This window comes from Drosophila erecta, unplaced genomic scaffold, assembly GCF_003286155.1.
Source record: "Drosophila erecta strain 14021-0224.00,06,07 unplaced genomic scaffold, DereRS2 tig00000000-arrow-pilon, whole genome shotgun sequence".
NCBI lineage: Eukaryota > Metazoa > Arthropoda > Insecta > Diptera > Drosophilidae > Drosophila > Drosophila erecta.
The window spans coordinates 1,828,388-1,848,901 of record NW_020825194.1 but is presented as its reverse complement, the minus strand read 5'-3'; the positions used below and the strand labels follow the sequence as shown (position 1 = coordinate 1,848,901).

The following is a 20,514-nucleotide window of genomic DNA, read 5'->3' as shown; positions in this document are numbered from 1 at the left end:
TATGTGTTCTTAAGTGTGATTACTTGCAAGATTAAATTGGCATCCCTCTTGAACAAATAACCGGGCAAATGTTATTCATACAAGTGTTTGAAATGTTATACTATTTATTTTAAAATATTTATTCATAAAAAAATTCGTATGGCGTTACGCATCTTATTATTCTAGTGTCTTTGGTAGAACCCATATGTACGTAAAATGCCACAGCAAATAAATCAGAACCGGAAAACAAGCTTGACCACTTGACCACCACATAACTTAGAGTAAATCCCAACTAAGTAGAAACCAAGACCGAAGCCAATTACAAAATTACAAGCAAGCCCATTTGACAAAGTGAAAGTGCAGGGGTTTCGGGCCCAAGACGTTGGCAGGTCCATAAATTTGCGGGCACACGGACATAATTATGCAGACAGGCGGCCTCAAAGGGTTAAGACTGGGTTTGGGGAGCTCGACGGGCTTGTAAATTAAAAATACCACGCCCCGCCGTGATAAATCAAAGTCGGTGGGCTTTGTATTGGATTTGGCGAAAGGAATTTGTAGACATTAGGAAAGTCCAACGCCGAATTCTTGGCCAAGTCCTTCCTGTTGCTTCCTGGCGTTTGAATAAAGTTGGACCTTGTTTTGGGGAAAGTGTCGTTGACATGTTAAGACTTCGTCCAGATTTATGGCCCAGCCAAAAAGAAACCCTTGTTGGTTAGGTGGTTAGGAAGGGGAAGGTACTGGGCCAATTTAAAAATTGAATTTCAAAACTTACCACTCCGATTTCGAGCTAATCATGTCTCAAATTGGCCAACACATGTGCCTGTGGCTTTCAGATCTTTTATCGAAAAGTGAAAATTTTGACACATGTCCCCATTGTCTCCAGTTTTATCCCGAAGGCCCTAATGCGATTATTTGCTGTGTTTTTGCCCCAAAAATTGCGCAGGGGAAAGCCATTTGCCAGCAGCTCTGGTTAAATTGGATTGCAGATGCTCATAACTGTCACACATGGCAGAGGAACTACTCAGCATCCTTATCTCTGGTGTGTTAACACCGAACCACCCGAAATACAAGGACCAAAAAACCTGAAAACAATCAAATAAAAGGGAGCGGAGCTGTGAAAAATTCCAGGGATATTCGAAAGTATCTAATACCCTTTAAAGTCACTGACTATCTTTGCATCCAACGCATTATGATGCCACCTATATATCCTTAGCACTGCTCCATGACCTTTCAACTAGTGAAGAACACAAAGCATAAATTCGACCCTTGTTGTTTTCAAACTTCATCTCCTAACTATTATTCCCCCTCAGACAGGGCACAATACAACAATTCTGGGCAGTTTTTCAATAAACCCATCAAAAGGTACTAGTGCTGACGCTTTGAACCCTCGCCCAAGTGCGTAACCCCGCCCACTTTCCACTAAAAATGCCCCCTGGCTAACTCATTGTAAACGCAATTTGATTTATGAACAATGTGGAAATTGAAAATTGTCGCATGGTCACTTTAATTTGAGAGTTATGCGACTTTAAACTGAATAACAGGGGATGTCCCTTGCTGACGATGCGGCAGGAAGTGAATTATGTCATGGCTCATTGTGAGGTTATGTAGCGATGACACGGGTACAGTCCCGCCCCCAGCAACTATGCTCGCATGCGGCAACTGTACTTGAGCTTTGTGGCGTGTGAAAACAGGATGCGGCACGCGTCGCTTGTTAACCGCTCGCTGTTGCAAGTTAAAGAGCAATTTTGGATGGGACAGGGGTGACCAGTCGCCACCCTCTTTGTCTTTCCTTGCAGAGGGGTTGGGGATTTATATTCCATGTTTGTTACTAGCTGTTTACTCGTTGGCCGCTGAAGTGCCGCAATGGTTTAGTGTCAGCTTATACTTTTGACATTTGTCGCCGGAATAAAGCTGATTGCAGATGGCTATCGGAAGTCGTTCCTGGCCAGGAGATGGCCAGTGATGATGGATGTCCTGTGATTGCCTGCGACCTGCTGAAGTGTGAAATATGTGTGTAAGTGTAACTTCTGAGCAGAAGAAATGGGTTGAATTTATGGACTAAATATTTACCCAGAACCTAATTTTTGATTAGTACTCTTTTTATACCCGTTACTCGTAGAGTAAAAGGGTATACTAGATTCGTTTAAAAGTATGTAACAGGCAGAAGGAAGCATTTCCGACCATATAAAGTATATATATTCTTGATCAGGATCAATAACCGAGTCGAACTGGCCATGTCCGTCTGTCCGTATGAACGCCTCGATCTCAGGAACTACAAAAAATTTTGAGATTAAGCATCCAGCTTTTAGAGACGTAGACGCAGCGCAGACTGCAGTTCTAAAGTCCATAACTCAACTGATCTTAATCGGATTTTTAAGTGGCATACCTCTAAATGTTTCTGGAGCAATTCTCTATAAAATTGCATTCAAATTTGGAAATTTATTTTTTCGTCATTTTTTTGTAATTTTTCTGATGTTATGATGTTGTAGAAATTCAAGAATGACCCGAGACTGAAGTTCTAAAGTCCATAACTCAACTAATCTTACTCGGAATTTGAAGTGGCATACCTCTAAATGTTTCTGGAGCAATTCTCTAAAAAACTGCATTCAAATTTGGAAATTTATTTTTTTGACATTTTTTTGCAATTTTTCTGATGTTATGATGTAGAAATTCAAAAATGTTCCAAGACTGAAGTTCTAAAGTCCATAACTCAACTAATCTTAATCGGAATTTGAAGTGGCATACCTGTAAATGTTTCTGGAGCAATTATCTATAAATCTGCATTCAAATTTGGAAATTTATTTTTTCGACATTTTTTTGTAATTTTTTGATTTTATGATGTTGTAGAAATTCAAAAATGACCCAAGGCTGAAGTTGCAAAGTCCATAACTCAACTTATCTTTCTCGGAATTTGAAGTGGCATACCTCTAAATGTTTCTGGAGCAATTCTCTAAAAAACTGCATTCAAATTTAAAATTTTATTTTATTTTTTTTTTTTTTCAATTTTTTTCGTCCAAAACTGTCACGACCACGTGATATTTTTTAAAAATTTTTTACACAATTTCTACCGATATACCAGAAAATTTGGAAATTTCTCTTGTTGCATATTAATTTAGTAAGCTATTTAATCTAAGGATTATTATATGGAAGGATTCCTACGGCAACCATGATGGATGTCCAGATTATCCCTCCCCAATGTGGGATGATGTGCGAAATTCCCCGTGAGTGTCCACTATTCACTCCACCGAAATTCCTCGGAGGCATTTTGAATCCTTTTGGGTATCCCTTGCGGGCCGCTTGACAAAGTTTCACTTGTTCGGCAATTATTGGAAATATTTTTCAGTTTTAATTGAAAACTGGTGGCTCCGAGCCACTTTCATGCATGCCTGCACCTGCTGTACACAATTAAAACTGCCCACTCCCTGCGAAGGATTCCCGAGCAGTCGATGTAGAAACTTTTCATGGTTATCACTTGGCTCCCTGTGGGCGATTTTATTTTTCATGGCTTTTCAATTTTAATTGAAATTTATGCGCCGGCCCTCAAAGGATTCTGTTCACACTACCTCATGCCATTTATTTTTGGTCACGTGCTCGTTCGCCAAAAAAGGAGAACAGAGAAAGACTGTTGCAAATTGTTGGAAATTTCGAAATTTACATGGACAAAAGGGGTGATCCTGTGATTTACAGCCCGCACTTTGGTAATTTATGAGCCGCAGCACTTGAAAAACAAAGCCAAAAACGAAACCAAAACCAAAACGAACCGAAACACGGAAAGTGCATGCAAAACATTTTGTGGCGCCATTTTATTGTGCTTTTCCTACTTGTTCATGTGTAAAATTTGAAATTGTTGTAAATAATTACCCTAATGGCCGCCGCCCCATTTTCTTACCCCTCAAAAAATCCGAGCTGCTGGCAGTTAATTTGGAGTCCTCGTGGAAACGTCGCCATTTGCAATTAAGCCTAAACCGTTAATATTTCAGCCAGATAAGAGCAACTGCATCCCCAACTCCGCACCCAAGTGCCCATAAATTCACGGCCAGAAGTTGGTCCTTCGCCCAGGATCACATCCAAATTGTTGGGCCAACATTTTCCGGTTCGGGTGTTAATTTCCAGGCAGATTCTTCTTTATCCCAGCGAGCGAAAGTGAAAATTCCAGGGGCCACTTGTTTTGGCCGCCTGCATTGGCAAGAATTTAATTAGCATACCGAATCGTTAACAAGATTGGAAAGCCAGTGAGTTATGCACAAGTTTTAATCCTTTGAAATGGGCAAATTCTGTAATTTGGACATAAGTTGGCTCTGATGCAAATTAAGACGCAGGGAATCACAAAGTAAATTTGGAAATGAGACATGTTTGAAATCGTTTTTATTTATAACATAGACTAAGGAATCTCAAATCGTTCTTATCTCAAACAACATGAGTATGTATGGAAATGAATTAATTTTAAATATAATTCGAGTACGTTCTATAAGTAAACTTTTAAAGCAACCATATAATGGCGAAACATATAACTACAATAATATAATATTATGCAACAGCAACTACTCTAAGATGTAAATAAGTGAACCCACTTTTAGCCGATGTGAATATCTGAAAAGATACAAATTGATGTTATTTTGGGACTTCAAACTAAATCGAATTAAGTACTCACTGTTATGGTGGATATTTATGTTGATTTTGGGAAGCGAAAATTTCGGTTTTCCCTTTCGTTTTCGAGCTGCGCAGGCATTTTGCGATGAAATGAAGAGTAGAACCACTAGAAGCCAACTGAATTGGAAGTATATCATTTTGAAAGCTATATAATCCGGAGGTTTTGTTTCTCAGCTGAGAGTTCAATTAACACTGAGGCTGCGGCTGGAATGCCTCTTGATTAAATATTTCCACTTCGACTGCCGTGACATCATATTCTCCCTTATCAGCTTGGTTTTTACCAAAAGTGAACCCCCGGGAGCTGTATAAAAAACCCAAAACAGCTGAATCGGCGTGGCTATGATCTCTCATAGGTTTTTATTTACTTTCAGCCGTAATTTATCTGTATTGATGTCGAAGAAAATGTACAATTTAGCAAATACAATATGCAATTAAAACATTTTGTTTGTTTGGTTGTTTATTTATGTTTATTTAAAGTTTTTTTTTGGTAAGCAGGCAAACTGAAAATGTATCGCAGTATTGCAGTATTTTGTAGGTGTTGTTCAGATATTTTGTTATTTTGAAACCACCTGAAATTTATGAAACATGTAGTTTTGAAAATGTATGTTGCACTCACCTATGTCTGTGTTGTTTTTTGGCAACGGGCGTGTTTTTATTAGTTTTTATCAATAAAACGGCAGATAAAGAACGAAAATCCCTTAACCCATTGGCACCCCAAGCACCCAATAACTACACAAACATGCATAAATTGCATTATAAGCGACCCAAACAAAGCATTATGAAAGAGAGCCCTCGAAACAGCCATAACTATTCATTATCGACGCATAAACGACCCCTGGAGCACTCATAACTTCAATTTTTATTAAATAAACAGGACAAAGCGATGTGCCGGAAAATGTCACACATATAGTGAGCATATAGCGAATATTCGAGGGGATGTGCCACATCCTTCTGACCCACTAAATTGGATCTGCGAGTCGCCGGCGAACCCTTTCCCGGCATCCTTCGCATCCCTTGCCTCAACCGGCGTAATTCAATATTTGACTAGATGAGATTTATGGCCACAGGGTGTAGCGACTTCCTGCGTGGCGACCTCCTCCTCCTCCTCGTCCTCGTCCTTTCGCTTTATTTGTGCAAAGCATAATTTTTGATTTAGTGCGATTTGTGTCAACGGGTTGTGCAGCCCAATAGTTTCGCAATATTCGCCTAAGTGAAAGTTTTGCCCGGTTTTGTTTGCTTTCCAGCGGATATGAGACCGCATGCTGATTGTCAATCTGAAGTGAGGGGTGGACCCCTTTTTTTCAGCCGGAAACGGATGTTCTGCCAGCGGAATTCGCATAAAACTTTACTATTATGCCGAATATTTTGCCGAAAATGGAATCGCGTGGCTGTCTCAAAATTGCTTTGTGCTTTGTACGCCAAATCGCGAGGGAATCCGAGGACCTACGAGGGTGACTCCGGCAGGTACGGCACTCAGGATTCAGGATGCCATAGATGATAAGGCTCATTGGCGCCAGGGCAATTTGCCGCCAAAATTTGCATATGCAAAGCGCGCGAAAAAGGGTTGATTCGCACCACCGGAAAAGCGCGACAAGCGAATTTATTACAGGTTGCATTAGATTTAATTAGCGAAAGGAGCGTGCGCGGAAAAGCTAATACTTCAACACCCCAGATAAGGTCACCTTCTACCGATAAAAACACATTTTTGAAAAACATAATGATATGCGGAACTCTGAAGAGCGATATGATTGCAAAAAGGTTGCTCCTTCTACAGAAACCCCAATACAAAATGGTGATTTTGTATCGTATGAGCTTTGAATCAAAACCACATGTTTTGCCAAAGAAAGTTGTAAAACTTAATTGTAGCATTTGTTATCAAGAAGGGCAGTCAGAAGTTCAGAAGATATGCGCTTTGAGTTCCCCTTGATGATTTTTGTACTACAAGGTATTATAAGTCATCGAGATCCTCTAAGTGTAACCAGTGTTACGGTATTATAGTGTTTTCAGTGAATAGATCCTTGGTAAATGAGTGTAACCAGTGTTACTGTATCATATTGTTTCGAATGCTGTAAGCAAAGTCAATCTGAACTGGTGTTATGGGTTAAAAAGAGTCCTCTTTGAAGTTGGAGGAGTCCTGTATAAATGTCTACTTGTCAAAAACTCTAAATACCTCAAGTTACGTTGCTAAAAATGGAGAACAAGTCGCTGTACTTCCTTAAGATGGATGTTTCCCCGATTAAAGATCCTGAAGAAAAGATATTTTGTTAGTCCGAAGAACTTGTCATCTTTGTCAGAAAACCATGCTAGCAATCTAGTCTAGTAGTTTAGCCTACGCCTAAAGTAGCAACTTACTTCCTGTGCAGTTGGAACCCTCTGCTTCAGTAGTTTCCTGGCCAAGATCGAGGTCCAAGTCCCCTGTTTCCTTCACTCCAATAGCCTGGTCCTGAATAGCTGGCGCGCACAAGGTACGACGGAAGTTCCCTGGGATTGTAAGGATCATACCTGAGCATATGCTGTTGATTCCATTGCATCCTGGGATTATTATGGCTTAGCCCAGGATTATTACATTGCTTCCATGGATTATCATGACGTACAGGCACCACTTCCCGAGTTTCAACAGCTTTCTCCAGGGATTTTCCATCTGGCGCTGCACACGATGTTTCTCTTCTACCATTTGGTACTGATTTCCTATCGAGAGGGTTTTTCATGCATAGTTTTACACGGCCGAATCGATAGGATATAGTTCCGTTTAGTGCGACCAGTTTCTTGTGGGATTCATTGTCAACGGCCATGGCGAGATGCAGAAGCTCACCGTGGGTCAACCTCTGCATAACCCGCCATTCCGCCGTTGAGACTGGGTTCTGGGCCTGAATGATTTCCAGGACCTTCTGGCTGCTTGTGGATAGACTATCTGGAAAATAGCCGAGGACCACGTTCTTTCTGGGCAGTTCAGACTCATCCATTAACTTCAGTTTGGTGGCTACTTTCGCCTGAATATGGCAAAAGTTTCGCTTGAACCATTCTGAGGTGGAGGAGTTGGAGCAAGTCACAAGGAGCCATCCTCTGCGCGCCACACATCCTTCGAACTGCGGCTTCTGGCTGCCAGACTGCTCCACGGTGACATCTATGATGGCCTCCTTGATCCTGGCCATTTGCTCGCTGGTCAGAGAAGTCCCAGCAGACTCCGCAGCCAAACCGATTCGCACGCACTGAACAAAAACCGAGTAGGGGTAGGGATTGGTGGCTTGGATTCCGTAAGGAGCGGGTAGTAGCCCCTTAACTATGGGAAGAGCTTGCACCACCTCCAGAGCCTTTTCTCTGGTCAGCCCACCTTGAAGGGCCTTTCGCAGCAGCTTCTTTTGCTTGGTTGTCAGCCTGACAAAGCCAGGACCCGAATCCACCGAAGGATTCTGGTTGGGTGATGCTTCTGGAGCAGCATCAGACTCATTTACTTCTAGACTGTTCATTTGGTTCCCACGAGTGCACGGGAACGGAGGTCGCCCACGACAGAGCCCGAGGTGCCGCAGGAAGTCCGAATTGAAACTGCGGGTGGACAGGTGCGCAGAGTCCGCCTGCTAGAGACCGAGTTCCCCCTCGGCCACACATCCCTCGACGCTGGCTGTGCCGTCTTGGATTGGGGTGATCTTCCAGAGTTGTCTTCTCTTCGCCCGACTACCATTCGCCAGGACCCTTCGGCAGAGACATGACCTTGCCGCGGTTCCTGTTTCCGGCCGCCCTCACGAGGAGAGTGTAGTCGCACTTCCGGGTGTACAGACAGTTACGGCACGTCCATCGGATTTCGAGGTCCGGATGGTGCGTGTGGCTCCCCCTGTCCATCACCCGGCTGACGGCCATTTAGTGGTTGTAACTATCCTTTGTTAAATGATTCTTGCTCCTTAAGAGACTCCTAAAGATTCTTCTTCAGCGAAAAGTGAACATTTGTGAACATAAAGTGAACTAAAGTGTATTATAGCGAATATGCAGTCAGTGGGTCTTAAGCAAACTAGAATAAAGGAAAGAAAATCATTTATAGAGAAAACATATACTACAAATACAGAAAAATAATGATTTTAGGTACTTATAATACATAAATAAAGAATGCACTGAAAGACCTTAGAAAAACATAGTTCGATAACATTTTTCAAAAGAATATTGTTGTGGAAAACAATTTGTTTTAATTAAAATTAAAGTAAGCCTACTCTAAACGTAAACAATTCTATGTACACGACATTTTTAAATGAGCAACTGATTCTGAGGCTGATGGTGTTCCTACGTAATCAGTGATTCTGAGGAAGTGTTCCCGCGACTCACTTAGTTGCGCTTCATATCCTCGATCTGTTTCAGAAGCAGCTGCATGCGATCCTTCATCAAGGGCTGTCCTTTATGGGTCCTTTTGTTGATGGCCTTGGTTTTCTCCAAACGCTTCTTTTTATAGGCCTTCACCTGGGCATCCCGCTCCGCCCTGACTTTCTCCCGCTGCGCAGCCTCCTGGGCAGCCTTTTCCTTGCGCTTTAGATTGCGAATCTCCGGTTTATTTGGCTTATCCTGGCGGAAAAAAAGCAAAACCATGTGTGGTGTATACCATTTCCATATACATGCTTGATTTTCTCGCTTACCCCTTTTGCCTTTTGTTTGTTCTTGTTCTTGAAGTAGGGCTTTTGATTATGGGCCACCTTGCCAGGACCTTTGTTTGGTTTTCCATTGGGTTTTCCTTGACCTTTTTGTGATCTCGGTTTCATTTTTGTGTTTTTATTAATTTTTTGGCAGCGAACTAATCGATTTATCGATGCATGCACGCATGTTTCCATCTGGCATTCACCAACACTGCAACACAGCTGTTCAGTCTGTCTGTATATCGATATCGTTCTGCGATAACACGAGGTAAATATTGGAAATAAAAATACTTAGCATGTTGAAGCTAGGAAAGTTTCTGGCGCAAAAAGGTGAGTGAAACGGTTGGAAAATGTATTAAACTGGTAATAATAATTTATTCCACAGCCACGTTGGTCAACCTGGTGGGCAGACAGCAGCTGGGAGCCGCCAGCCGCCTGTATTCAGCTGCCCCGGAATCAAGCGACTCGGATTTTCCAATTGACATAACGAATCCATATGAAAAGGAACCCCAGCAGTGCATCCTGTGCAAGCACGGCATCGAGCCGCACTACAAGAACGTGAAGCTGCTTTCCCAATTCCAATCGCCCTACACGGGTCGCATTTATGGGCGTCACATCACCGGATTATGCAAGCGCCGGCAGGAGCAAGTGGAGCAGGCCATTCTGCGTGCCCAGCACTGCCTGCTGATGCCAGGCTACCACAAGGACCTCGACTTCCTGCAGGACCCCAAGCTGTTTGATCCCGAGCGGCCCGTCCGCCCACACAAGTACTAGGTTTCTGATAACTTTTAGTTTCCTTTTTATTGCAATGGGAATATAGAGTTTCTTAATGTTAAATCGTAAAACTATGTTTAACTACGAACACTCCTCCTCCAGATAGCGCAGCATCTCATGGGGAATGCCCAGCCGGATAAGGAGTTCGTTCTTTGAGAGTCCTGGCTCCGCCATCGTCAGCAGGTCGTCCACAGAAGCTTTGAATGCCTGGTGCCAGATTTCTATGTCGCCCTGCAGCTCAATGATTTTACTGCTCTTTGGACTGTTTTCCGCCTGCTTCTTACGGTTGTCCTGCTCCTGTTTCTCCTCTGGCTCATTGGAAGTCTCTTGAGCATCCCATCTTCTCTCCCTATCATCCTTTCTTGCTGGTTTCGTCACTACCTGTTGCTCGTCCTTGATTCCCTGGGCCGCAGCGAACTCCAGCTTCTTCTTGGACAATCCCGTCCTGTTCCTGGACAATCCTATCCTGCGAGAGCTCAGTGATAAAGGCTGAGCCCGCGGAGTCTCCTGTTCTCCGAATTTTGGTGTATTTGCGGCGGAATCCTCTCTCTGGAGGCGTATCAAAGGCGTGGACTGGCAGCCACGCCTACTCAATCCGAGTCGGGGTCTCCGGCCGGATTGGGGCGTGTTATTTGCCTCACCAGGCATCACAAAACAGGAAAAATTACGATCCAAAAGTATAAAGTTTGAAATGTCGCAGAAATGCAAGCAGCTGTGCTCTTCGATATCGATAACACACGAATTAGGGAGCTAGTACCAGGAGCGTGCCCATAGAGGGCGCAACAAGATTTTGTAGATAATTAGTAAAGATAATGTAAATAATAATGTGCAAAATTACTTTTATATTTAAGGCCTTTTTAAAATACCTATTTCTTAATACCCAATTGGCAGCTGTGAGCAAATTAAAAACCATAATGTTTTACTTTATTTTATTGAGAGTAGTAATAAAAAATTGGGCTTTAATACACAATGCATAAAATTATACATAACTATTTCCGATGCAAAATTAACAATAAACAGTACAAATAAATATTGGACATTGGTGTCCATTGAAATGAAAGCGATTACAACTAAAACTTATTTTTCGATTTTAGACAGTTGCAACTTAACAGAAACGCATTTTATTGAAATGACTTTGAATTATAATGAATGCCAAACCGCGAAATATAACGCTGCTACTCTCCATTGATTACACACTCGACTTAGGTTTTATTGTACTTTATTCTAGGTAGAATTGGTATGAATATATAAACTCGCGCTGAACGATCCTGTCTTTCGGGGACTGTATATAAAGTGTCTACAAAAACTAGGCGCGCACTCTCTATTGCTAATCGGTAATCCGTAATCTGCTCTATGACTAAACGTGACCTGATACTGATACATACTGCCGAATCGGGAAAGACTCGCGCGTGTACACATTTGGCTTAACTGCGATTTGCGATTCTGCGACCAGACCGACTCTGATATGACTATAACCTAACGTAGACGAGGCCTAGGGGCTAAAGCGATTGACTGGCTTACAAACTGAACGAAATGGGGAGAACCAAACTTATTGCGGCAATCGATGGCAGTTGGTCGATTGCGAAAAGTGCGGGGAAGCTCTTAAGGATCCAGCTTGTGGTAGCGCTCCACGTCGGCGCAGCGGAAGAATACTTTGCACACGCACTGCTGATCCTGCGAGAGGAGCACCAGGCACTCCCGGCAGACCAGATGGCGGCAGGTGCGGATCTCGTAGCCGAACTGCGCGCTCCGGCAGTTGATGCAGCTGGCGGGAGGAGCGCTTGAGGATCCCGAGCCTGCGCTGGAGTTCGATGCCAACTGGCTGAAGCGCGTGACCTTCTGCAGCGCCTGCTGAATGGCCTGGTCGATGGAGGTTGTGGTCGAGGTCACCGTGGCACAGGCGCTGCCATGATGACTGTGCCTTGCTCTCTTGGCCGCCGGCGGCGAGTGCGGCGATCCCCCGAAGAATGCCGCCGATGAGCATGTGGCCGTGGCAGTGGCCCTGCTCTTCCGCTGCTGCTGCTTGTAGGCGCTGCTAAGTGCCGAATAGGTTCCCGCAGCCGGACTTATCTGTCCCGGCTGGCAGGTGCTGCTGGCGAACTGCGAGGCGTGACGACGACGCTGGCGAGAGGTGCCCAGCGAACGGGGCACCGCCTTGAAGTGCTCCGAGTTCTCCATGAGGAACTTCTCGATGCGCGCCTTTAAGGCCAGATTGAGAATCGCCTTGCGTTGCGCATTGAACTCCAGGCCAGTGAACGGATCCGATGGCTGGCGCCCCCACTTGGCCTCCTCCTCGGCGTGCTTGTCGATGGTGGACTGGTCCACAACTTTTCCAGAGGGCAGCACGGTGGGGAAGATCTGGAGAAGCAAGGGGAGAATTGATAAGGAGAGCTACAGAGTAAACCTTTTAAATAGCAGACTCCTATCTTTATATTTACGTCTTGTTGTGTTTTGGACATTATAATTCAATTTAGTTTACGTTAGACTTTGATAAAGGCGTAATTAGTGAGCGCTTGGAAGAATGATTCAGAAAAATTGTACAAAAACTATTACTAGATATACTTATAATCAGTGCAAAATTATTGATTCCTTGGAACGAAATTTTCTAGAATCCTTACTCAGATAAAAGAGACGCTGTGGCATTCGCTGAATCGTGGATATGTATTGAGTTGTACTGCTATAACTTAACCATAAAAAAGTATGATTTTCTGAGCTCGAAGGATACTTACCATTAGCTCCCAGGTGATGGAGTCGAGGAACTCTTCTGGAATGGAGAGCGTTGACTGCTCCCTGAGCTCTGGAACATTTCGCGGTGGGGATCTCTGCCCGGTGGGCGTCTGTGCCGCGTCCCTCTGGCCGTAGGGATCGCTTATCTCGCTCCAGATGGTCTTCACCAGCTCCCGGTCGGCCTTGTCCAGCGAGCGGGCGGGTAGTCCCCACATCTGAACTTTCCGCAGCACCGGAGGACAGCGCTCTGTGGCCCGGATCACCACCTTGACGCTGTTCGTGCTGGCCAGGATTTTGTGGGCGGACTTGAAGAAGAACACCTTCTCGCTCTGCTCCGAGTTGGAGCTGCTCCGCGAGTTGTAGTCGCTCTGGTAGCAGAAGGTCACCGAATCCACGCCACGCCCCAGATCGCGCACAAAGGCCACCCGCTCCCAGATGCCATCGTGTCGTCCATGCAGCTCGAACGCGGTGGATCGTAGGGCACCGCAGGAGGGCCACAGCTTAATGACCTTCATGTCCACCGCCTTGGGAAAGTCGAAGACAATCTCTATGGGCGGCTTGCAGACGCCGAAGCACATGAATCCCCGCTCCAGCTGCTCGATGTCGTCGGCCACCAGATTGGCTGCAGTGTACCCATCCTCGCAGACGGCGTCGCTCTCCACGGAGGGCTTCAGCTTCGGATTGAGGAAGTTGATCAGGCTGCTCATCCTGAACGGCAACTGGCCACTGTGCTCTGTGCTCTCTGCTCTCAGCAGGTATTATGTGGCTCTTTAAGGGGTATATCTATTGTCTGCCCCACCTGCTCGTTATTCGCAATGAAAATGGCGTCACTGCTCGGGAGTCTTTTGTTGTTGCCCGTGGGTTCGGAGGCTGGTAATCCTGGCTGGTAAGCCGCTGCAAATCCCGCAGTGGGTGCGCTCCTGCTCTCGGCCGATCCTGAACACTCACAGCCTGGCCTGGACTTCGGCTGGCATCTCAGAACGCTGCTTCAATTATAATTATCGCCCTGCCTCTTCGAATATTTATAAATCACTCGCTTGTGCAGTGTGACCATGCCGCGCGCTGGTGGTGGGACCAGGCGGACGCCGCGGAGGGGCAATGCCTTGCTGCGCTCAGTACCCGCGCACGGTCACACCTATCCAGTTGCGCGGCTAAATCCTACAAATTCAAATTTTCACTTGAATCTTAGATTGCAGCCTAATCAGTTTCGTTTTACATGAAACAATTCAGCGAACGATTGCTGTGTTTGGCTGAGCAATACTCTTTTTCTTATGAGGCTTAGCCTAATAATAATATCTGTAGCGATTTCTAGCAAATCATACTGTTATTTTTATTTAGTTAAAAGTATCTAGTTTATGGTAAATGAAATCGAACTTGTAGAAATATGTAGCCTAACCTGTTGAATGCAGATTTGTGGTAAATGGTCAAAACAGACACTTTAACGTATATTTGGAATTCTGCCCCACCGAAGGCAGATTGTGGCCACTTCTTGGGCCAAAAATATATGCACATAAAAATTCTACTATTCGCGATTAGGCTAATCTCTCGTTTGAATGGGTTTTATCGGTCTGCTTAATGGGTTGGCTACTGGTGGAGAGATAACCGAAGGCTATAAATGGCCCCACAGGTGGAAACTATTCTCCAGTTGCTCCGCGAACCATGAAGTCAATCGGAATCCTGCTGGCGATCGCCTTGACCACCGGCTTCCTGGTGGTTTCCGCCGTAAACCTGCCGGGCGTGCCCGTGGATTTTGACCTGGACGACCACATCCTGTCCGCCATCGCAGACGATATATCCGAGCGCTTGGCCAAGGAGTACATTACCTTTATGAAGACAGGAGTGGAGACGCCCGAGTTCGTGAAGCTCACCACTCAGCTGGCCAAGTCGCACAGTCAGAAGGATATATTCACCAGGAACATGCCGGATCTGGAGCCCAGGGATAGCTTCTTTGTGTGCGTGGCCTGTCGGTCGGTGATCCGCGTTCTTATCCGCACCATTCGCGAAGAGGAGGGCGAGCTCCATGGGGAGGATAGCTCCGTTCTGATGAAGGCATTTGCCATGGATGCGTGCCGCCGCTTGAATCTGCAAACGGAGGAGGTCTGCGAGGGTTTGATCGATTCCAACCTGCCCTCCGTGGAGTACATCATGAGGAATTCCGAGAGTGATTCCCAGAGCTTCTGCTCCCTGTTCATGGAGTTCAACTTCTGTAACACCGGTAGCAATCAAGATTACAATTGGACTTTGCCTGTGGACAATACTGGAGCGACTTTGACCGCACCCAAGTCGGACACTCCCACCTTCAAGGACTCCGACATCAGGATCTGCCAGTTCTCCGACATTCACCACGATCCCTACTACACTCCCGGCAGTCTGGCCACTTGTGCCGAGCCCATGTGCTGCCAGAGGCACAAGGAGACGACCGAGGGTACCGAGGGTGCAGCCGGATACTGGGGCGACTACCGGGACTGCGATCTGCCCTGGCACGCCTTTGAGTCAGCCTTGGACAACGCGGTGGCCAACTCCAAGTGCGACTTCGTTTACCAGACCGGCGACATTGTGGACCACATGGTGTGGGCCACCTCCGTGGAGAAGAACACCATGGTGCTGACCAAGGTCAGTGAGCGACTCAACGCGGCCTTCGGAGATGTGCCCGTCTATCCCTGCATCGGCAACCACGAGCCTCATCCACTCAACCTGTGAGTATGGCGTCCTTACAATCCAAATTTCATGTTAGTTCCTAATCTTTGATTAACCCGGATGTATAAGTGGTATAATAGTCCTAATCTTTATTTTCCTTGTGCACGGCGCCCAATAATTTATTGTGTTTTTAACTATTTGCAATACACTTGCTTATCAAACTCGACTATTGGACTTTTCCAGCTTCAGTCCCGAGGGCGTTCCAGATGAGATCAGCACCAAGTGGCTGTACGAGCACCTGTACAACGATTGGTCCAAGTGGCTGCCGGCTGAGACCAAGGAGACGATCCTCAAGGGAGGCTACTACACGGTGGTGCCCAGGAAGGGCTTCCGCATCATCGCGCTGAACAGCAACGATTGCTACACGGACAACTTCTGGTTGTATCACAGTGGCACGGACAAGATACCCCAGCTGCAGTGGTTCCACGACACCCTATTGCAGGCCGAGAAGAACGGGGAGTACGTTCACGTGCTGACCCACATCCCGTCGGGCGATGGAACCTGCTGGTCGGTTTGGGCGCGGGAATTCAACCGCTGCATCACGCGCTTCAGCTCCACGATTAGTGGCATCTTCACAGGACACTCGCACAAGGACGAGCTGTTTGTCTACTACTCGGAGGACGAGGGACACGCCACCGCAGTGGCCTGGAACGGCGGTGCTGTTACCACCTACTCCAACAAGAACCCCAACTACCGGGAGTACGCCGTGAATCCCGAAACCTACACTGTGACCAACCACTGGACCTGGATTTACAATCTGACTGCTGCCAATCTGAAGCCCGATGAGCAGCCCGAGTGGTTCCTGGAGTACGAGTTCATCAAGGAGTTTACCGAGGACATGAGTCCGGCCGGCATCGACAAGCTGCTCGATGAGTTCGCCGAGAATCCCGCCCTGATGAGAAAGGTGAGCTGAGATCATCTCTAGACATAGAGCTCCCCGCTCATAATGCCCGTTTCATGTGTAGTACTGGCGCTACCGAGTGACCTCAGCTGATCCCCAGGTGAATGGAGGCTGTGATCGCAACTGCTTGGCAGGATCCCTTTGCCGAGCTGCTGTGACCATCAATTCCCAGCGAGGACGCTGCGAGGAGCTCCGTGAGAAGTTGTTCGTCTCGGTAAGTTACTCTGCTACTACTTCCAAGTACTAGATAGATACTGATGATTCTCCGCCCTCAGCTGGACAATGAGGAAAGCACGACGTCGGGAGGCAGTGAGGTCATCACTCCAGGTCCAGGTGATAACGACGACAACGGTGGCGGAGCCTCCACTCTGGGACTGCTCAGCGCCAGCTCCTTGCTGGCCATAGTCCTCTCCGTCCGCCTAGCCCTGTAGTAATCCTCATTTGTACCCCTAAGTTATATAAACCGAATGGATTCCATTCTAAAAGTGGCCCCTCTCAAGTGGCAAATAGAAGTATGCGCTTATCCCTATCGAAGCTAATCTGCTGATTTTTGTCGAGGGACTTTGTTTTTCAGCCGGTTCCCTTATCGCCTAATGGCGATTAGGGAAAATGAGTTTATTAAACCGTGCTGGCCATAAAACAAGCAGCTGGCTACAGCGTTTAGCTGAATATTGAACTACGGATAAGTTTAAGCACGTGCACACGATTCTTTTATGTAAGCATTTACGACACATCGATTCAGCTAAGAATCGGGATCAATTGTGCAGGATCATGCCATAATCTGACTCACTATTGGATGCAGTTTTTAATTTAGATCCTAATAAACAATTTGTGTTCCTATTTGTGTTTAGACCTTTAGCTAACTCGAGGTCAGGTGTACCGAGTTCGGTACTACTGATTGTATAGATGCTTTCGGTCTTCTTCGAATTAATAGTACTACATAGTCGTCTCATACCCCAACTTTACTACCAACTTAAGAACATAGCCAAGCCAATAGTTGCTAAAGAAGGCAGTTTCCGAACTTCAGTTTGCATGGGCAGTTGACCACATAAATTCGTTGTGCGATATCATCGCATCTGATAAGTGGCCAAGCTGATAGCGGTGATATGAAGCTATAAGTAGGGGGCTCGACTTCAATCCCGTAAGCAGTCTCGCCATGAAGTTGATCCGGGGCACAACTCTGTTGGGCGTCGGCATTTTACTCGCCGTGTGCGGGGCGTTCAGCCTGCCGTCCGCTTTCGACGTCCTGACCAAGGAACAGCGGACCACATCCCTCGTTTCAGGTGTGTTAATGGTATAGTAATAATAAACCCGTTGAGCTTGTGCCTCCAAAGAAGGAGACCTTCGTTATCAGTATCAATAAACTGTTTCTAATAAGTTGAAACGCCTATCACCACATGAATGGTGTGGATCAGATAGTTAATGCGTCCGAATGCTTGCTGTTTTGAAAAGATAATCGCAGCTGACAGTATGAAGTGCACCCATTGACAGTCGTGATTGTGTTTTGCAGCCAGCATAGCGGAGGAGATAAGCCGTGAGTACCTGAAGTACCACCGAACGGGCATCGAGACGGAGCGGCTACAGCAGCTGGGAAAGGACATCCGGAGTAGCCACAGCAAGAAGGCCATTTTCACGGAATCCATGGCCGATCTGACCGCCGCGGACCAGTTCTTCGCCTGCACCCTGTGCAGATCCACCGTCAACGTGTTTGCTCGAACTTTCACCGAGGGCGAGCTGAGTGGTCCGGAGAGGCAGGAGGAGGCGAAGAAACTGGCGCTGGGCATGTGCGACTACTTTGCCCTCAGCACCCAGGAGGTGTGCTCTGGACTGTTCGACCTCAACTGGCCCATTTTCGACTTCATTCTGAACGAAACTGTGGCCAAGTCGAACACCTTTTGCAGCATGCTGCCCATTCCGATTTGTCAGGCGCAGCAGGACGAATACAATCTCACCTTGACCATCCAGGGCGACTTGCCCAGGGAATCGAACTCGAACTTGCACGCCAAGACCTCTGAGGACATTCTCGTCCTGCACCTGACCGACATCCACTACGATCCCGAATACGCCGAGGGCAGCAATGCAGCTTGCGATGAGCCCATGTGCTGTCGAAATCCCTTGGCCGTAGGATCTGATTCCTCGGCAGCCGCTGGCTTTTGGTCCGATTACCGTGATTGTGACTGCCCCAAGCGCCTCATCCTGAGTGCTTTCGAGCACATCAGGGACAACCACAAGATCGAGTGGATATATCACACTGGGGACGTGCCGCCCCACAATGTCTGGTCCACCACCAAACAGGGTAACCTCGACATGCTGTCCGAAATCGACGAACTGCTGGCCAAGTACTTCCCGACCACGCCCATCTACCCTTGTCTGGGAAACCACGAGCCCCATCCGGCAAATATGTGAGTACCCGTAATTTGCAGTCCATCAACTTTATTAAGCTAATGACCCAGAGGGGAAAACTTCAAAGCAACGAATCCGCAGCCATAATAGTGGGTTATTTGGCTGTTGTTGGTTATTAATTCTGACCCCAAAAACCTTATGTGGCTATGTCTCGCCTATTTTTGCTCATCCCAATCCTCTGGAACTCCTGAACAATACGGTTGGAGGTCATTGCAACCATTTATAGTAGTTTCCAAACACAAGTATAAAATTATACTACTGTTATTTAGATAAACTTCCATTAGGCTGATCACCGATACTTCTAGTGAACTTCTGTATTTTCCGCTCCGATAAAGTTTATTGCAAGAATTTGCCACCCCAGGAAACCCATAAAGTGTCACTGGGTGCCCATAGTAAATATTTACAATTGCTAATAGGGACAATGTGAAATGCCATCCTACAAATAATCCACCCAAGTTTCAAGTTATCGGTTTTTAAGCGAATGCTGGGCAGCAATAAGTTGCTAGTTGCATAGCTGAATTTAAAGTTTAAATCACATTTTTAATTGTTGCACACCTCTTTCTGTAGCTTCGGCAACGACGAGGTACCCAGCGCCCTGAAGGTCGACTGGCTCTATGAGCACGTGTGGAGCTTGTGGTCCAAGTGGCTGCCCGCCGAGGCGGAGAAGACCGTTTTGCGAGGAGGATACTACACCGCATCGCCGAGCAAAGGGCACAGGATTGTGGCGCTGAACAGCATGGACTGCTACCTGTTCAACTGGTGGCTGTACTATAATGCCACATTGATTCAGGAGCAGCTGCAGTGGTTCCACGATACGCTGTTGTCGGCGGAGGAGGCGGGCGAATCGGTCCACGTCCTGAGCCACATTCCCGCTGGAGATGGCGACTGCTGGAGCAGCTGGGCTCGGGAGTACAACAGGGTTCTCACCCGCTTCAATGGCATCATCACTGGCGTCTTCAGTGGTCACACCCACAAGGACGAGATGAATCTGCATTACTCCGAGAACGGCTATGCCACGGTGGTCAACTGGAATGGCGGCAGTCTGACCACCTACTCGAACAAGAATCCCAACTACCGGCTGTACGAGCTCCACCCTGAGGACTGGCAGGTTCTGGACCACCACACCTACACATTCAACCTGACGGAGGCCAACCTCACGCCCAGCGAGCAGCCCAAGTGGGCGCTGGAGTACCAGTTCACCAGCGAGTACACCAAGGACACCAGTCCCGCGGGCATCGATCGCCTGCTGGTGGAAATGGCCGAGCAGCCCGACTTGCTCAGGAAGTTCTGGAGGTACAAGTTCACCAACTCTGATCCCAAGCTGGCCGAGGGCTGTGATAGCGCCTGTCTGAGCCAGACGATTTGCAGGATGGCCACCAGTAATTACCAGGAGCGCACGCGCTGCAGGGAACTTCAGGCCATTCTGGCCGAGAGCGTGAGTGCCTCATGGGATTCCCCACTTACCAGTTAATTGCACATCTTACTTCCAGTTGGAGAAGGAGCCGGATGCGGATGACGGCAACGGAGGTGGTGCTGCTGGACTATCCGCGTTCAGCTTGGCCTCCTTGCTGGCGCTTTTGGCCGCATCCAAGCTGCTTGGATAAGCCTTATCAGTGGCCCCGTCTATTCTTAACGCCTGGTTAAGATTATCGACCGCGATAATCGAGGGGCATAAAAGGCGCGAAGCCCTTGGAGATTATTGAATACCCAGTAATAAACACACACGCTGCTTGTAGTCAACACTCAGAATGTTCGATATACATGTATATA

General features: G+C 46.7%; 8 protein-coding genes across 9 annotated transcripts; 3 read left to right on the top strand and 5 right to left on the bottom strand.

Moving 5' to 3' along the window:
* Positions 1-4,318: 4,318 nt before the first annotated feature.
* On the bottom strand, positions 4,319-5,044 carry LOC26526183. Its single transcript, XM_015153883.2, has 2 exons — positions 4,631-5,044; positions 4,319-4,569 (listed from the first exon to the last, which is right to left on the bottom strand). Exons 1-2 carry the CDS (start codon positions 4,764-4,766, stop codon positions 4,553-4,555), a joined length of 153 nt encoding a protein of 50 aa, XP_015009369.1. The 5' UTR covers positions 4,767-5,044; the 3' UTR covers positions 4,319-4,552.
* A 59-nt stretch (positions 5,045-5,103) lies between these two features.
* On the bottom strand, positions 5,104-8,128 carry LOC6555293. Its single transcript, XM_001981173.3, has 2 exons — positions 6,982-8,128; positions 5,104-6,874 (listed from the first exon to the last, which is right to left on the bottom strand). The coding sequence occupies exon 1, from the start codon at positions 8,094-8,096 to the stop codon at positions 7,008-7,010; it is 1,089 nt and encodes a 362-aa protein (XP_001981209.1). The 5' UTR covers positions 8,097-8,128; the 3' UTR covers positions 5,104-6,874; positions 6,982-7,007.
* A 484-nt stretch (positions 8,129-8,612) lies between these two features.
* On the bottom strand, positions 8,613-9,485 carry LOC6555291 (thyroid transcription factor 1-associated protein 26). 2 transcript variants are annotated; one of them, XM_026981472.1, is made up of 3 exons: positions 9,246-9,485; positions 8,941-9,174; positions 8,613-8,632 (listed from the first exon to the last, which is right to left on the bottom strand). In XM_026981472.1, exons 1-2 carry the CDS (start codon positions 9,435-9,437, stop codon positions 8,941-8,943), a joined length of 426 nt encoding a protein of 141 aa, XP_026837273.1. In that variant the 5' UTR covers positions 9,438-9,485; the 3' UTR covers positions 8,613-8,632. The 2 variants fall into 2 exon arrangements, with proteins under 2 accessions (XP_026837273.1, XP_001981207.2); XM_001981171.3 differs by lacking the exon at positions 8,613-8,632 and having other exon boundaries at positions 8,785-9,174; positions 9,246-9,484.
* LOC6555290 (28S ribosomal protein S18c, mitochondrial) lies at positions 9,444-10,087 on the top strand. Its single transcript, XM_001981170.3, has 2 exons — positions 9,444-9,572; positions 9,628-10,087. The coding sequence occupies exons 1-2, from the start codon at positions 9,539-9,541 to the stop codon at positions 10,014-10,016; spliced, it is 423 nt and encodes a 140-aa protein (XP_001981206.1). The 5' UTR covers positions 9,444-9,538; the 3' UTR covers positions 10,017-10,087.
* Positions 10,025-10,782, bottom strand: LOC6555289. The gene has a single exon (XM_001981169.3). It carries the CDS (start codon positions 10,662-10,664, stop codon positions 10,098-10,100), a length of 567 nt encoding a protein of 188 aa, XP_001981205.1. The 5' UTR covers positions 10,665-10,782; the 3' UTR covers positions 10,025-10,097.
* A 146-nt stretch (positions 10,783-10,928) lies between these two features.
* On the bottom strand, positions 10,929-13,834 carry LOC6555288 (RING finger protein 37). Its single transcript, XM_001981168.3, has 2 exons — positions 12,746-13,834; positions 10,929-12,374 (listed from the first exon to the last, which is right to left on the bottom strand). The coding sequence occupies exons 1-2, from the start codon at positions 13,448-13,450 to the stop codon at positions 11,619-11,621; spliced, it is 1,461 nt and encodes a 486-aa protein (XP_001981204.1). The 5' UTR covers positions 13,451-13,834; the 3' UTR covers positions 10,929-11,618.
* Positions 13,835-14,388: 554 nt separating this feature from the next.
* LOC6555287 (sphingomyelin phosphodiesterase) lies at positions 14,389-16,875 on the top strand. Its single transcript, XM_001981167.3, has 4 exons — positions 14,389-15,439; positions 15,624-16,344; positions 16,406-16,555; positions 16,617-16,875. Exons 1-4 carry the CDS (start codon positions 14,403-14,405, stop codon positions 16,770-16,772), a joined length of 2,064 nt encoding a protein of 687 aa, XP_001981203.1. The 5' UTR covers positions 14,389-14,402; the 3' UTR covers positions 16,773-16,875.
* Positions 16,876-17,490: 615 nt separating this feature from the next.
* On the top strand, positions 17,491-20,479 carry LOC6555286 (sphingomyelin phosphodiesterase). Its single transcript, XM_001981166.2, has 4 exons — positions 17,491-17,624; positions 17,852-18,743; positions 19,312-20,179; positions 20,235-20,479. The coding sequence occupies exons 1-4, from the start codon at positions 17,498-17,500 to the stop codon at positions 20,346-20,348; spliced, it is 2,001 nt and encodes a 666-aa protein (XP_001981202.1). The 5' UTR covers positions 17,491-17,497; the 3' UTR covers positions 20,349-20,479.
* The last annotated feature ends 35 nt before the right edge of the window (positions 20,480-20,514 follow it).